Source organism: Numenius arquata, chromosome 17 (genome assembly GCF_964106895.1).
Source record: "Numenius arquata chromosome 17, bNumArq3.hap1.1, whole genome shotgun sequence".
NCBI lineage: Eukaryota > Metazoa > Chordata > Aves > Charadriiformes > Scolopacidae > Numenius > Numenius arquata.
Genome location: NC_133592.1, coordinates 2,890,587 through 2,905,988, shown reverse-complemented (window position 1 = coordinate 2,905,988; position 15,402 = coordinate 2,890,587). Strand labels below are relative to the sequence as shown.

The following is a 15,402-nucleotide window of genomic DNA, read 5'->3' as shown; positions in this document are numbered from 1 at the left end:
AGGCAGGGATGGGGGGGTGGTGCAGGCAGGGCTTGGGGAGGCCCCTAGAGCTGTGGGGTGGGGGGGACACAGGGCTGCAGTGGGGATGGAAGATGCCGGGGGTGGGGGGGGCGGGGGGCCGCAGGCAGAGCAGTTGTGGGGCTGGAGGAGGATGAAGGGTGGGAGGGAGGAGGAGGAGGAAGGAAGGAGGAAGAGGCTGGAGGAGTGATGCAGGAGAGGGGAGGGAGGACGCAGGAGCTTGCGGAAGGGTAGAAAGAGGCTGCAGGCAGGATGCAGGCAGGAGAGGAGGCTGCCGGGTGGGGGCAGGAGGGGGGAGGATGCTATTGGGGGGGGGTGGGGTGCAGGCAGGATACAGGAAGCTGCATGGTAACAGAGATGCAGGCAGGAGGAGGGTGCAGGCAGGAGGATGCAGGTGGGGGTTGCAGGCAGGGGGTGCGGGCAGGGGGTGCAGGCAGGAGGGTGGAGGCAGGAAGGTGCAGGCAGGGGGTGCAGCGGGGGGTGCAGGCAGGGGGTTGCAGGCAGGAGGAGGGTGCAGGCAGGGGGTGCAGGCAGGAAGGTGCAGGCAGGAAGGTGCAGGCAGGAGGAGGGTGCAGGCAGGGGGTGCAGGCAGGAGGTGGGTGCAGGCAGGAGGAGGGTGCAGGCAGGGGGTGCAGGCAGGAGGTGGGTGCAGGCAGGAGGAGGGTGCAGGCAGGGGGTGCAGGCAGGAAGGTGCAGGCAGGAAGGTGCAGGCAGGAGGAGGGTGCAGGCAGGGGGGTGCAGGCAGGAGGTGGGTGCAGGCAGGAGGAGGGTGCAGGCAGGGGGTGCAGGCAGGAAGGTGCAGGCAGGAGGAAGTTGCGGAGGGGGGCGGGGCAAAGCGCCCCCACCCCACGTGGGGCCAGACGGACAGGCCGCGCTCGCCCGCCATTGGCCGCGCGGCAGCCAACCAGAGGGCGTCGTTGTGCGGAGCCCAGCGCCCATTGGCTGGCGGGGAGCCCTTTTGTTCTCACCACCCGGCTGCCGTTAACCCTTTCCCGGCGGGGGGGGGGGGGGGGGTGCGCGTTAACGGCGGCGGGGGGGGGGGGGGGGCCGTCGGGGCCCTTCCGCCCTCTGCAGTCCCGGGGCGCTCCGGGACACACACACACACACCCCCCCACCCCTCCCCGGGCCCCCCCCAGCCCCGCTCCCCCCCTCGGCCCCCGCCGGGCTGAGGCCGCGCACACTCATGTCGTGCGGCGGAGCGCGGGGCCGTGCTGCCCCCTGGCGGCCGCACGGACAGGCCCCACCGACCGACCGACCGGGGAGGGGGGGTGGACGGACGGACGGACGGACAGAGGGACGGGCAGAGGAGGGGGTGGCTGGGGAAACGGAGGGACGGACGGATGCAAGGAGGGAGGGACGGACAGACAGAGGGGCGCAGGGAGGGATGGAAGGAGGGACAGATGGACGGACAGATGGACGGAGGGGTGCAGAGAGGGATGGACAGACAGACGTGAGGAGGAGTGGAGAGATTGGCGCAGGGGTGGAAGGATGGACAGACGGATGCAGGGATGGCTGGACAGATGGACAGACAGATGGATATAAGGAGGCTGGACAGGTGGGTGCGGGGATGGAAGGATGGACAGACGGACGGATGGATGGACAGACGGATGCAGGGATGGAAGGATGGACAGACGGACGGACGCAGGGATGGCTGGACAGATGGACAGACCGGTGCAGGGAAAGATGGACAGATGGCCGCAGGGAGGGATGGACAGACGGACAGGTTGGTGCAGGGATGGGAGGATGGCTGGACAGACGGCGACGGCTGCAGGGATGGATGGACAGACAGACAGACAGAGAGGAGGCTGCAGGGAAGGATGGCGGGATGGACAGAGGGCCGCAGGGAGGGACAGACAGACAGACGGGAGGATGGCAGGATGGACAGAGGGCTGCAGGGAGGGACAGACAGACAGACGGACGGGAGGATGGCAGGATGGACAGAGGGCCGCAGGGAGGGGACAGACAGACAGACGGACGGGAGGATGGCAGGATGGACAGAGGGCTGCAGGGAGGGACAGACAGACAGACGGCTGGAAGGATGGCTGGACAGACAGAGCGATGTGGTGGGAGAGGGAGGGGGACAGGTGGACGGGCGGGTGGGCACATGGAGGGACGGACGGACAGATGGATGGACAGACGGACGAACAGCTGGGGGGGGGGGGGGGATGTGCAGACCAGTTGGTGGGCGCAGGTGCCACGGGCTGGGTGGCCCCGGTGGCTCATCCCACACCGGGGAGGGGGCAAATCACCCCTGCGCTCCCCCCCCCCCCCCCCCGGGAAACCAGGGGGGACCCCCAGGACCGGGGAGGGGGGAACAGCAGGTGCTGGGGGGGGGCACTCCCCCCCCCCTCCCCTTACCACCCGCGGGGCCCGATCCTGGCCCTGAGCACCGGCACCCACAGCTGGCCCCAGCCACCCCCCCTCCATGTCCCCTGTCCCCCCACCACCGCCCCCAGGAGGGGTGCACACCCACCCTTTCCCCTGCATCCCCCCCCCCCCAAAATCAATGCGTGGTGGCCCTGGCACGGAGGTGACGGTGGCCCTGTGGCTTGTCCCCACGGCGGGGCACCCACGGCGCCTCCCCCCCACCGAGGGGCCGACACCGGGCTCCGGTGCTCTGGGTGGGGACACTCTGGGGACAAACCAGGGGGCCCACCTGGGGCACCGCGGCCACCCCATCCCTGGAGCAAATCCCAGTGGCCACGATGGCCACCCAGCCCGGTGCCCAGCTGTGGGCAGGGTCCGGGTGACAGAGGGGCTCCGGTGCGTCCCCCCCCCACCCCCATGTCCCCACATTCGGGTGGGGATGGCAGGGAGCTGGCAGCAGGCGCCACCAGGTCCTAATTACAGCCTGACCTTGGGGACTTTAATTAATTAGCAGGTTTCTCCCTCCATAAACGAGCTCAGGGTCGGTGGGGGGGCTCAGCTCCCAGGCACCACCCCCCAGAAGGGGACCCCCCTGGTGGGTGACAAGCCACCCCTGGCACCAGAACTCCACCCTGGGCAGGGTGGCACCCAACACCCCCCCCCCCAAACACCTAAACAGCCCTTTTTCAACCCAAAAAGTGCCATTTCACCAACAGTTTGGGGCTCCCACATGTCACCCACTGGGAGGGGGGGGGGATAATCCCAGGAGGTGCCACCCCCCCCCCCCCCCAACACAAACACAGCCCCCAAGGTTTTTGTTTTTTTTTTTTTTTGTTTTATTTTCCTTACACAATGATGTGTTTTTGTTGGGCATTACAATTTCTCAACTTTTCGGCTGATTTTTTTTTACAAATTTTGGTTTTTCTGTTGCTGCTGTTTTTCCTACCGTCACGTGAGAACATTAAGGCAACGTACAAAAAAAAAAAAAAAAAAAACCCAAAAAAAAAAACCCAAAAAATCTTACATAAATTAAAACGATGCATAAATTTACAGGTGTAAATCGCAAAAGTTTCCGGCAACTTAAAAAAGTTGAGGAACTTCAGCCCCGGGAGGTGGGTTTGGGGTGAGGAGGAGGAGGAGGATGAAGAGCGGTTTGTAAGGCTCGGACGCGATATGTGGGTGGTTTTAATTCCCCCCCCCCCCGCCAAGATCTTTCCCCAGAAGTGAATTGAATTCTCCAGGAGACTCCTACCAGCCTCTACAGGAAAAAAAAAAAATAATCTGGAATATTCCAGGAATGGGGGGTGGGGGGTGTACGGCAAAGTCTGACCCCAAAAACACCTTGTAGCAGGTGGGGGGCACTGTCAGTGTGAGAGCCACGGGTCAGGGTGGGCCGGGGGCGGCCCCGTGGCCGGTGGTAGCCCATGGGTACAGGGTATTTCGCTCAGGCGTACACCCAGGGAGAAGGAAAAAAAAAAAAGGAGAAAAAGCCAAAAAAAAAAAAAAACCCACCCCAAAACAACCCTTAACTCAAATAAATGGGGTCAAAAAAATAAAATATCAAAGTGACAGCTCGAGCGTCCAGTGCTGACATGTGTCTAACATCAGGTACAGACTTTTCCAAGGGCAAGTTTCTTTTGGAAAGAAGGCTTATTCCAGTTGTATGAGGCTAGCATGAGGTGTATAGATTTGCCTGGGCAAACGTATACTTTAGTGAGACAAAAAAAAAAAAAGAAAACAAAAAAAAAAACCAAAACTCATGCAGCGGGCACGCGGGGGTGGGTGGGGGGGCGCACCCGCCGGCAGTCCAAGTTTTTTGTGGTGTTTTTTTTTTTTTTTTAGAAGCATTTACGGTGGACGATGGAGGGTCCGGACTCGTCATACTCCTGCTTGCTGATCCACATCTGCTGGAAGGTGGAGAGCGAGGCCAGGATGGAACCGCCGATCCAGACGGAGTACTTGCGCTCAGGCGGAGCGATGATCTGCAAGAAGGGAAAAAAAACACCACCAAAAACACAACCATCAGAGAGGGCCTGGCCTTCTCTTCCCTTCCTCCACCCCCATCACATCTCGGTGGGGTGTTTCCTACCTTGATCTTCATCGTGCTGGGCGCCAGGGCTGTGATCTCCTTCTGCATCCTGTCGGCGATGCCGGGGTACATGGTGGTGCCGCCTGACAGCACCGTGTTGGCGTACAGGTCCTTCCTGATGTCCACGTCACACTTCATGATGGAGTTGAAAGTGGTCTCGTGAATGCCGCAGGACTCCATGCCTGGAGGAGAAGGGTGGCAAGGTTCGTTAGCGCACCAGGCAAACACCCCTCATTTTGGTCACGTCAACCCCAGGAAGCCCCAGACCTACCCAGGAAGGAAGGCTGGAAAAGAGCTTCTGGACACCTGAACCTCTCGTTGCCGATGGTGATGACCTGGCCATCGGGCAGCTCATAGCTCTTCTCCAGGGAGGAGGAAGAGGCGGCTGTGGCCATCTCCTGCTCGAAGTCCAGGGCGACGTAGCACAGCTTTTCCTTGATGTCACGGACAATTTCCCTTTCGGCTGTGGTGGTGAAGCTGTAGCCTCTTTCTGTCAGGATCTTCATGAGGTAGTCTGTCAGGTCACGGCCAGCCAAGTCCAGGCGGAGGATGGCATGGGGCAGAGCATAACCCTCGTAGATGGGCACGGTGTGGGTGACACCATCCCCGGAGTCCATAACAATACCAGTGGTACGACCGGAGGCGTACAGGGACAGCACGGCCTGGATGGCCACGTACATGGCAGGGGTGTTGAAGGTTTCAAACATAATCTGTGAGGAAGAGGGGAAAAAAAAAAAATAAATCAATCAATCAATCCCGAGTAACGAGCAGGGTCACTCACACCCATGTTAAAGCACACATGCTGACATGCAAAAAAACCTCAGTGTGTGAAGGTAAAAAAAAAAAAAAAGGCAAAGAATGCAGGCAGAAACACAAATGAAAGAAACCTGAGGCGTCAGAGAAGAAATGCCAGGAGTACAGAGCCCTGAAAATGTCGGGAGAAAGAAAAAAAAAAAAACAACAAAAAAACTCAGGTTTAAGATGCCACAATGAGAGGAGGTTCGGGAATAAGACGAGAGCAAAGGGCGGCCGGTGGGGGAGTGACCGTACCTGCGTCATCTTCTCCCTGTTGGCCTTGGGGTTGAGGGGGGCCTCGGTGAGCAGGACGGGGTGCTCCTCGGGGGCCACCCGCAGCTCGTTGTAGAAGGTGTGGTGCCAGATCTTCTCCATGTCATCCCAGTTGGTGACGATGCCGTGCTCGATGGGGTACTTCAGGGTGAGGATCCCCCTCTTGCTCTGCGCCTCGTCCCCCACGTAGCTGTCCTTCTGCCCCATCCCCACCATCACGCCCTAGAGAAACCGAGGGTCACTCAGCGCCTGCCACGGCCCTGCACCCGCCCCGGCACGGCCCTGCCCGCCCCTCCGCTCCCTCCCCGCCATACCTGGTGCCGGGGGCGACCGACGATGGAGGGGAACACGGCGCGGGGAGCGTCGTCCCCGGCGAACCCGGCCTTACACATGCCGGAGCCGTTGTCGATGACGAGGGCGGCGATCTCCTCTTCCATGGCGGAGGTTCTGCGGTGGAGGAGAAGGCGGGGGGGGGGGGGGGCGGCAGCCCGGTCAGCGAACACACGCCCCGGGACGACGACGACAAGATGGCGGCGGGCCCTGACAGACAGCGGCCGCACCCCCTTCTCCCTCCCTTCCCACCCCCCCCCGCCCCGCGGTTTGAATCTCCCGCTCCCCTGACGTCACCCGCCGCCGCAGCCAATCGCGCCGCGCCCCCCCCCTCACACACCCGTTCAAACGGGCGAGACCATTGCAGCGCGGCGGGGGGGGGGGGGGGAGGGGGATATGAGGGGAACGGCCACATCCCGCCCCAACGGGGACCGAACCGCAGACACCACCACCCCACTCCCCCCCCCCCCGCCCACACCCGGGGGCTACAGGAAAAAGAGGCAGGGGGGAGGGGTTGGGAGAGGGGCGCGGGCCACGCCCCATGGCCGCCGGTGCGGCGGGGCCGGTACCGGTACCTGTGCGGGGGAAGCTGCTGTCGGTTCTGAAGGGAGACGGTGCCGCCTGGTCCGCTGCCGCCGGCTGAGTGAGACCGTCCGGCTGCCAGCCCCGTGCTTTTATATCCAGGGGGCGACGGCCCCGCCCACCCGGCCGAGAACATCGCCATATATGGAGATCTTTCAGAAACACGCCTTCTCATTGGCTGGAGCGGCCCCGGCCACGTGGGGCGGCTGCCGGGCTGCCCCCGCCCCGCGGCACCCCGGAACCTGCATGGGGCTGCGGGGGGGGGGGGGGGGAGTGGGGGGGGGGGGGGGGAGTGGGGGGGCGGCGACCCCCGGCCCCGGTGGGGACCCCCCGGCCGCGCCGCCCGGCAGCACCCCGGGGCAGTGCCAGGCACCCCCCGCCGGGCACCGGGTCCAGCCCCCGCAGCGGCAACCGGTTGCCGGCCGGTAGCGCCGGGGCCTGGCCGGGCTTTGCCCTGCACCCCGAAGGTGGCACCGGGCCCCCCTCTCCGCACGGGGCATCACCGGGCACCAACCCCCCCCACCCCGGGCAGCACGTGCACGGCCTTGGGCAGCACGTGCACCCCACCGACGGCACGTGCGGCCCACCGACGGGGGGGTACACCTCACCCACAGCACCCCCCGTGCAGCACCGGCACCCCCTTCAGCACCTCCACCCCCACCTCGACAGCACCGGGCACCCCCCCGGGGCTGTGACACCCACCCCCCCCCCCGGGCTGGGCACCTCCCAGAGCCCACCGCCCCCCCGGTGGTACCACCCAGCCCTGGGGCAGCACCGAGCACCCCGGCTGCACCCCCGGGCTCTAGCGATGCTCCCCCATGGGTGATACCGCGTATCCTATAGGTGACACCATGTACCCTATAGGTTACGTGCTGGTGGGGGCGTCCCACCACTACGGGCACCCCCTGAGTGCCACCCCTAGGCCGGCTGGGCCTCTGGCGTGGCACCCCGCACCCCCGCGCAGCCAGCGCCGGGCACCCCAAAAAGCTCTGCCTCGTCTCCAGCACGGCCACACACCCCAGGGACTGTGACAACACCCCAGGGACGGTGACAACACCCCACGGACAATGCTGACACCCCACGGACAGCACCCTGCCCGGGGTCGCCATCCCCCATGGGCACCCCCAGGTTGCACACAACCCCCCACCCTGAGCATCTACCAGAGGGGGACCCCACCAGCCCCGCTCTGGCCACCCCCGCAACCTCCTGGGCCCCCCCGTGTGTCTGAGCCCCCCCGGGGGTGCCACCCGCCGTGCACCCCACACTGCTGCTGGGTGTCACGGGCACAGCTCACACCCGCACACTGTGTTGGAGGACATGCCAGGTAGCCACGCGCCATGTCAGGTCGCCACGCACCATCTCAAGTAGCCACACGCCATGTCAGGTAGCCACGCATCACCTCAAGTAGCCACACACTACGTCAGGTAGCCACGCGCCATGTCGGGTCGCCGCATACTTTGTCAGGTGGCCACGCACCGTATCAGGTTGTCGCGCATCATGTCAGGTAGCCACACACCACATCAGGTAGCCACGCGCCGTGTCAGGTAGCCATGTGCCATGGCCACAGACAGACATGCCGTGCCGGCAGCCCGCGCACCCACCATCCAGCGTGGCTCCTGCCCCCCACCTCCAGCCCCTCTGGTGACGGTGGCCGCTGCTGGCCTTGCCATCACCGGTGTCTGTGCCAGGAGCAGCCGGTGGCGGAAGCTTCCGAGGGATTCCCAGCCCCGCTCGGGGACAAACCGCCACACGCTCGGGCCTTCCCAGGCAGGGCCCGGTGCCACCGGGGGTACAGCGGCAGCAGACCGGGGGTGCGGGGCAGGGGGTGCCAGCGCTGGGTGGGTGGCAGCAGGACGGGGGGACCCCGGCACCGCTCGAGGGGTCTCGTGTCCCCGTGCCAGCACCGAGCGGCCGGCATGGCCCAGTGAGTGGTGGAGGACTGGGGACGGTGGCCAAGTGGCTACTGGCACCTGGGGGTCCGGCTGAGGGGGGGGGATGCGCAGGTGACAGCTGCTGCTCCCCATCCTGGGGGCAGGGACCGGCTCCCCCCCCCCCCCCCCCCCCAAGACGGGGGTCCCCCGGGGTGGGCCCGTGACTCAGAACCGACCCCTCGTGGGTCACGGCCACCGGCAGCCACGGGGTGGGGGGGGTGGGGGGGGGCACGGATGTGACACTGCGGGGCCGGACCGATACCGGGAGGGGGGTGGGGGGGTGGGGTGCGGGGCGGTGCCGTGTCCCTGCCCCGGTGCTTCCTCCTGCCCAAAGAAGGCAGCGCGGTGAGTAAGGGCGGGCAGGGCGGGCAGGAGGCAGGGCAGGCAGGAGGCAGGGCGGGCAGGGCCGGGGGTGCCCCCGGCGTTCGGGGCGGGGGCAGGCGGCCCGTCCCGGCCGTATTAGGAGCGATCGGGACCGGTGGCAGCGGGGACGCCCGGCCCCGACACCGCCCCGAGGGGACCTTCGGCCGGGATGGGGAGGAGGAGGAGGAGGAGGAGGAGGAGGAGGAGGAGGAGGAAGGCGCCGCGTCCCGCTCCGCCCCGCTGCCCGGCGCCGCCGTGATGCGGGTGTGTGTTTGTGTGTGTGTGTGTGTGTGTATCCCCGCCTGTGCGCAGCCTCCGTCGCCGCGGTGACACACAGCCACCGTCCCCTCCCGTCGCCATGGGGACACACAGCCACCGTCCCCTCCCGTCGCCGCGGTGACGGCCGGCTGTTGGCGCCGGGGTCCCCAGGGGCCGGCCACCACCACCCTGCCCAGCACCCCGATACCCTGCCTGACCCCGACCTCAACCCCCCCCCGACCCCCACCCCAAACCCCTGCTCTGTCCCCTCGGGCTGTGACACCCCCCCCCATCCGACAGCCCCACACTGGGGGGCTCTGCTGTTGGATGCGAACCAGGGTGGGCCCCCCACCCCACCCCTGCGATGCCGGGGGCAGGAGGGGCTGTCACGAGTGTGTAAGGTCTCAGCATCCACCCCCACCGGGGAGCCCACGTTTGTGGGGAGGGCTCCGGCTGTCCCCAAAACGGGGGGAAGCAGGGACAGGCTGTGGCTGTGGGGCAGGGCTCAGGCAAGCTCCCCCCACCCCGTGATGGGAACCTGACCCCCACTGGGGGGGGAACAGGGGGGGCAGCATGTATAAATACAGATCCCGGCTGCTCTGCCAGGCAGGTGCCAGTGCGCACCCGCTGAGAGCTGCCACGGCTGCTCTGCCAGACCCGGGGGGGTCCATGTCCTCCCCAGTCCCCTCCAGTCCCCAGGAGCCCCCCAGCACCTGCAGGACCCTGACCCACTTATTCCCCCCCCACCCCCGTGGCCTGAAAGCCGACCCATATCCATTTCAGTGGGGGTCAGTTATGCCGTGGGTCGGGTAACTCAGCGGCTGGGGGGGCCACGGCACCCCCCCCGGTGTGGTAAGAGAGAGCCTGGCCATGAAAAAGTCATGAGGCAACCAATCCCCAGGACCTATTTTCGGGAACAATAACTGGGTGCCGTGCTGACACCGGAGCCGCAGGACTGGGGGGAAGGCAGCAGCGGGAGCCATGGTGGCCGGGGACTCACTGCGGCACGGCGGCATCACCGGTGCACGGCCAGTCCCCAGCACCAGGGCTGGCACTGGGGGTCTGAGCCCTTTGGGGTGCAGGGGGTGGCAGGGCCTGTCCCCATGTCCCCACTGTGGAGCGTGGCCGGGGGTCCCTGTGGCTGTGTCTGTCCCGGCCCAGGGGGGGTGTCCAGCTGGGCTGGGTGGAAGGTGACTGCAGGACAGGAGGGGGGGGACTGTCCCCTGCACCCCCGTCTCCTGTCCCCCACCGAAGCAGCGCACCCGCACCACTGTCATGAGCTTCAGGTGGTTCTCAGCCCTATGGATGGATGTGTGGGGGGGTCCCAGCCATGGCCCCAGTGGGCTGGAAGGGGAGCGGTGGGGGGGCAGGCCGTGACCCCGATCTACAGCAGGAGGGATTTGGGACCACAGGACAGATGGAGGCCAAGGGCCCCAAAGCAGGATAAAAGGTTTAAACTAATCAAAATGCCTGGCTAATTGGTAAGGCGCTTAGGGGCTGGCCGGGAGGCGGCACGGCTGGAGGTGACCTGCTGCTGAATCAGAGGGGCCGGTAACCTTAGCCCGCGGGGAACGGATACGCCGGCCCCGCGCCCGGATCGGGTTCCCACCCAAGTTTTCCACCCGCAGCTCGACGGGCGAGAGCCGGGGACGCGGCGAGGGACGGTGCCGTGGCCACGCAGCCGAGGAGCCACCCGGGGGGCTGCTGCGGTGCCCCCTCACCCGGGGTCTCGGCGAACACCCCGCTACGGGTTACAGCCGCCCCGGTGCCCGCCACAATCTGTCCGGACTCGGTAATCCTACCTGTGGCTAATTAAACGGGCCGTGGCCCACCCCGGTGCCCCCCCCCCCGCTGTGCCGTGCCGTGCCCAGCCGTGCCACAACCGCCCCGCGGGGCCAGTGCGGCAGCAGCACCGGGCCAGCGCAGACGTCCCCGCCGCGGCGCCCGGGCTCGGTAGGGCCGGGGAGCCCCCGCCGCCCCCCCGGGGACCGCCCCGCGCCGGCGGAAGATGCCAACGAATGGGATCCACCAGGTCCTGAAGATCCAGTTCGGGTTGATCAACTGCGAGAGCCGGTACCTGACGGCCGAGAGCTTCGGCTACAAGGTGAACGCCTCGGCCCCCAGCCTGAAGCGCAAGCAGATCTGGACGCTGGAGCAGGATGAAGCCGACAGCTCCGTCGTCTTCCTCAAGAGCCACCTGGGCCGGTACCTGGGTGCCGACAAAGACGGGAAGGTGCGTTGCGAGGCGGAGCAGCCCGGCCGGGATGAAGGCTTCAGCATCATCACCCAGTCGGACGGGCGCTGGGCGCTGCAGTCGGCCCCCCACCGGCGTTTCTTTGGGGGGCGGGAGGATCGTCTCTCCTGCTTCGCCCCCAGCGTGACGGAGGGCGAGCTCTGGACCGTGCACTTGGCCATGCACCCCCAGGCCAACCTGCTGAGCGTCAGCCGCCGCCGTTACGCCCACCTCAGCCCCCAGGAGGACGAAATCGCCACCGACAGCAACCTACCCTGGGGGGTGGACGCCCTCATCACCCTCTGCTTCCAGGACAAGAAGTACAGCCTGCGCACGGCCGACGAGCGCTACCTGCGCTGCGATGGCACCCTGGTGCCCGAGCCCGGCGACCGTACCGGCTACACCCTGGAGTTCAAAGCCGGCAAGTTGGCTTTCAAGGACTGCGACGGCAAATACCTGGCGCCCACCGGGCCCACCGGCACCCTCAAGTCCGGCCGGAGCTCCAAGCCCGGCAAAGACGAACTCTTCGACCTGGAGGAGAGTCACCCCCAGGTGGTCTTCACGGCGGCCAACGGCAGATACGTCTCCATCCGGCAGGGTAAGGGCTCCCTGCCCACCCCTGGAGCACCGGGGAGCACCCCTGGGACCCCCGCTGCAGGGGAAGACCCTACCATAACAGCAGGGGGGGAGGTGGTGGGGAGGGGGACCAGGGTGGGAGAGTTAGGGGGGCTGTGCAGGGCTCCACGGGGGTGTGTAAGGGGGGGTGTGTGTGTGTGCAGGGGGTCTGTGGGTGTGCACAGGGGTGTGTGTAGGGCTCCACGGGGGTGTTCAGGGGTGTTATGTGTCTGTGCATCGCTCTGTGGGTGTGCATAGGGGGGTGGGGGGTGCATATGCATGGGGATGCGTGGGTGTGTGTAGGAGCGTGGGTGTGTGTGTCTGTGGGTGTGTGTGCAGGGCTCTGTGGGTGCGCACAGGGGTGTGTATGGGTGTGCAGGGTTCTGTGGGTGTGCACAGGGGTGTGTAGGGTTGCATACGTGTGCACAGGGCTCTGTGGGTGTGCACAGGGGTGCGTGTATGGGTGCACAGGGCTCTGTGGGTGTGCACAGGGGTGTGTGTATGGGTGTGCAGGGCTCTGTGGGTGCGTGCAGGGGTGTGTGTGGGGTGTGCAAGGCTCTGTGGGTGTTCGCAGGGGTGTGTACGTGTGTGCAGGGCTCCCTGCAGTACCTCCAGGTACACACATTTGTGTGTGCAGCCCATACATGTTTGCACATGGATGATGCTGTGCGTGCACACGCGTGTGCACAGCTCCGTGCAGCCCATGTGGGTGCTTGTATGTGCACGGCTCCGCGTGCACACACGTGTAGGGCTGTGCCCGGTACCGTGGGCACACGCGTGACTCTGCGGTGCCGTGCGTGTGCCAGGCTCTGCACAGCCGTGTGTGTGTGTGTGCGTTTGCACACTCAGCTCCGTGTGTGCGCACCCTCCCCGGCGCAGGCTGAGGAGGCAGCCCAGGGCTGGGCAGAGCCGTGCCCGCAGCAGGGATGGCACCACAGCCCCCCAAAGCCCGTGGGGGGGGGGGGTGGTCCCTGAGGGTCCCCCGTAGCCCGGGCAGCGGTGGCCGTGCCCTTGAATGCCCTGCCGTCCCCGCGGGCACCGGGAACACGCCTGCCCCTGTGCCAAGAGGCTTAGGGCCGGGTGAGGGTGGGGGGCAAGGCTATAAATAGGGGGTTTGTGCCCCGTGGCGCTAACCAGATGGACGCGGCAGCAATCAGATTAACCAGCCCAATTAGCGCGATTGTTCGCAGAAGGATTTTTCCGCTGCCGGGAGGGGCCGGGGAGGACGAGCGCAGCCGCGGCTCTTGGAGGGGGGGCACGTGGCCGGTGTGGGGGCCGGTGCCCACAGCTGCTTTCCCCCCCACCCCCCCGCAGGTGTCAATGTCTCGGCGAACCAGGACGAGGAGCTGAACCACGAGACCTTCCAGCTCCAGATCGACCGCGACACCAACAAGTGCAGCCTCCACACCAACGCCGGCAGCTACTGGACCCTCGTGGCACATGGGGGCATCCAGGCCGTGGCCACCGAAGTGTGAGTGGGGGCCATGCCGTGGTGTGGGACTGGGGGGAGGGTGAAAGGGGTCTGGGGGGCACGGGCTGCCCCGGCTGACATTCTCCCTCCGCCGCCAGCGCTGCCAACACCATGTTTGACATCGAGTGGCGCGGGCGGCGGGTGGCCCTGCGGGCCAGCAATGGCCGGTACGTCTGCACCAAGAAGAACGGGCAACTGGCGGCCGTCAGCGACGCCGTGGGTAAGTGCTGGGGGCGGGTGGGGGGGTCCCAGCGTTAGTCCCCCCCCCCGACCCTGGGGGTGCTGAGGGCCGGGCTCCTGCGCAGGGGAGGACGAGGAGTTCACCCTGAAGCTGATCAACCGCCCGATGCTGGTGCTGCGGGGGGAGCACGGCTTCGTCTGCTATCACCGCGGCTCCAACCTGCTCGACTCCAACCGCTCCGTCTACGATGTCTTCCACATCAGCTTCAGCGACGGCGCCTACCAGATCCGAGGTAGGTGGCGAGCTGGGGGGCTACCGGTGCAGGGCGGGGGCTACCGGTGGTCAAGCTGGACCCCGCTTATGGCCCCCGGGGATTCTCCGCAGGCCAAGGGGGCAAGTTCTGGTACGTGGCGAGCAGCGGGTCGGTGTGCAGCGACGGGGACCTCTCCGAGGATTTCTTCTTCGAGTTCCGGGAGCGGGGACGCGTGGCCATCAAAGCCAAGAACGGCCGGTACCTGCGCGGGGACCCGGCCGGCACCCTGCGCGCCGACAGCGAGTCCGTGCTGCGGGCCACGCTCTGGGAGTACTGACCACCCGCCTGGCACCGGCACCCCCCGCCCTGCCCCCGGCAGCCCCCAGCCCACCCAGGGACACCGCTTCGTCCCCAGGCAAAGGATGGCGGTGGAGCCGGCGGTGGCACCTTCCATGGCAGCTGTGTCCCTGACCCGCCCCCCCCCCGACTCATGGCATTAAAGTCAGTCTGGATCCCAGGGGGGCAGCGCCTCGTCCTCCCTCCCCTCCTGCAGCATCTAGGATCCAGCCCCGTCCCCCCTCCCAATGCCTCCCCCTGTGGTTGCTGTCCCACGGGAGCCCCCCCACCCCAGGAAAGGGCTGATCCTGCCTGGGCATCCCGGCCCTGCCACCGCTCTGGGACGCTGGGATCCCCCCCAGGCTGGTGGTCTTAGGGGCTGGGGGGGGAACTCAGGCAGCTGGAGATGGGGGCTTGGCAAAGCAAACCTGCAGCGGGCAGGACCCCGAGGGGCTGGGATGCCCATGGACCCTCTGCCAGGCTGGGGGAGCAGGGCGGGGGGGCTGGAGCCTGGCAGAGTGCTGTGGGGAAGGGTCGGGGGGGGTGTGTATGTGTGTCCCTAAGCAGTGCCAAGAGGCACAAGAGGAGACAGGGGGTGCCAGGGCCCCCCAGGTGGTGATGTGGGGCGAGGAAAACACGCTGCTTCCAACACCCAGTGCAGAGAACGGCCCTAGGGCTGCACCCGAATGCGGTAGGACCAGGGGCGGGGGTGGCGCTGGTAGCCCCCCAGGGAGCTGGCAGGGCCCTGGGCAGGAGATGGAAAGGAAAAGAGACGGGCACTGGCTGAGCGGCACGATGGTTTTCATGGCAGACGACAGATTTACAGACAGCGGGGCGGTGCGGGGAAGGACTGGGCCAAAACACGCCGCACCACCACAGAAATACGAGATCATTTATAGAAACAAAGGGGGGAGTCGAAAAACCCCCCTCCCCTGCCCAGCAGAAAACGGGGCTCCCCCGGGCACAGCACCCTGTTTGTCCTGATCCTGAAAGGCAAGGCGGCATGGGGGGGGGTGGGGGGGCACAGCCCACAGCCGGCACCGCGCCGGGCGAGCGCTAAACTACCACGGCTACCAACGATCCACAAGACAGCACGGCCCCGGGGGGGCTGCCCGTTGGCGTGGCCGGGCTTAGAAAGGGGGGGGGAGGGGGGCCAGGCCAGCCCAGAAGCCCCCAACTCTTGGGGAGATGCTACGGGAGCCCCCCCTCCCCCCGACCCCTCCGGTGCTGCTGACAACACGACCACGAAACACGCACACACACACATCCCCCCCCCAACCCGGACCACCGTCGCGGCCACCCTACCC

The 15,402-nt window shown here is 66.5% G+C and overlaps 2 protein-coding genes across 3 annotated transcripts; one reads left to right on the top strand and one right to left on the bottom strand.

Moving 5' to 3' along the window:
- Positions 1–3,228: 3,228 nt before the first annotated feature.
- ACTG1 (actin gamma 1) lies at positions 3,229–6,517 on the bottom strand. 2 transcript variants are annotated; one of them, XM_074160213.1, is made up of 6 exons: positions 6,448–6,517; positions 5,857–5,989; positions 5,525–5,764; positions 4,746–5,184; positions 4,475–4,656; positions 3,229–4,367 (listed from the first exon to the last, which is right to left on the bottom strand). In XM_074160213.1, exons 2-6 carry the CDS (start codon positions 5,977–5,979, stop codon positions 4,224–4,226), a joined length of 1,128 nt encoding a protein of 375 aa, XP_074016314.1. In that variant the 5' UTR covers positions 5,980–5,989; positions 6,448–6,517; the 3' UTR covers positions 3,229–4,223. The 2 variants fall into 2 exon arrangements, with proteins under 2 accessions (XP_074016314.1, XP_074016315.1); XM_074160214.1 differs by lacking the exon at positions 6,448–6,517 and having other exon boundaries at positions 4,475–4,659; positions 4,941–5,184; positions 5,857–5,983.
- Positions 6,518–11,014: 4,497 nt separating this feature from the next.
- On the top strand, positions 11,015–14,310 carry FSCN2 (fascin actin-bundling protein 2, retinal). The gene is made up of 5 exons (XM_074160257.1): positions 11,015–11,837; positions 13,169–13,325; positions 13,424–13,545; positions 13,631–13,798; positions 13,891–14,310. Exons 1-5 carry the CDS (start codon positions 11,015–11,017, stop codon positions 14,094–14,096), a joined length of 1,476 nt encoding a protein of 491 aa, XP_074016358.1. The 3' UTR covers positions 14,097–14,310.
- Positions 14,311–15,402: the final 1,092 nt, after the last annotated feature.

What these genes read in the sequence shown, in the direction of transcription:
- FSCN2 (XM_074160257.1), top strand. Translation starts at nt 11,015, where the DNA reads ATGCCAACGAATGGGATCCACCAGGTCCTGAAGATCCAGTTCGGGTTG. An exon ending in CAGGCCGTGGCCACCGAAGT is followed by an intron (nt 13,326 to 13,423) that starts GTGAGTGGGGGC and finishes CTCCGCCGCCAG; the next exon opens with CGCTGCCAACACCATGTTTG. An exon ending in CGGCGCCTACCAGATCCGAG is followed by an intron (nt 13,799 to 13,890) that starts GTAGGTGGCGAG and finishes GATTCTCCGCAG; the next exon opens with GCCAAGGGGGCAAGTTCTGG.
- ACTG1 (XM_074160213.1), bottom strand. Translation starts at nt 5,979, where the DNA reads ATGGAAGAGGAGATCGCCGCCCTCGTCATCGACAACGGCTCCGGCATG. An exon ending in TCGGTCGCCCCCGGCACCAG is followed by an intron (nt 5,765 to 5,856) that starts GTATGGCGGGGA and finishes CGGTTTCTCTAG; the next exon opens with GGCGTGATGGTGGGGATGGG. An exon ending in ACAGGGAGAAGATGACGCAG is followed by an intron (nt 5,185 to 5,524) that starts GTACGGTCACTC and finishes TCTTCCTCACAG; the next exon opens with ATTATGTTTGAAACCTTCAA.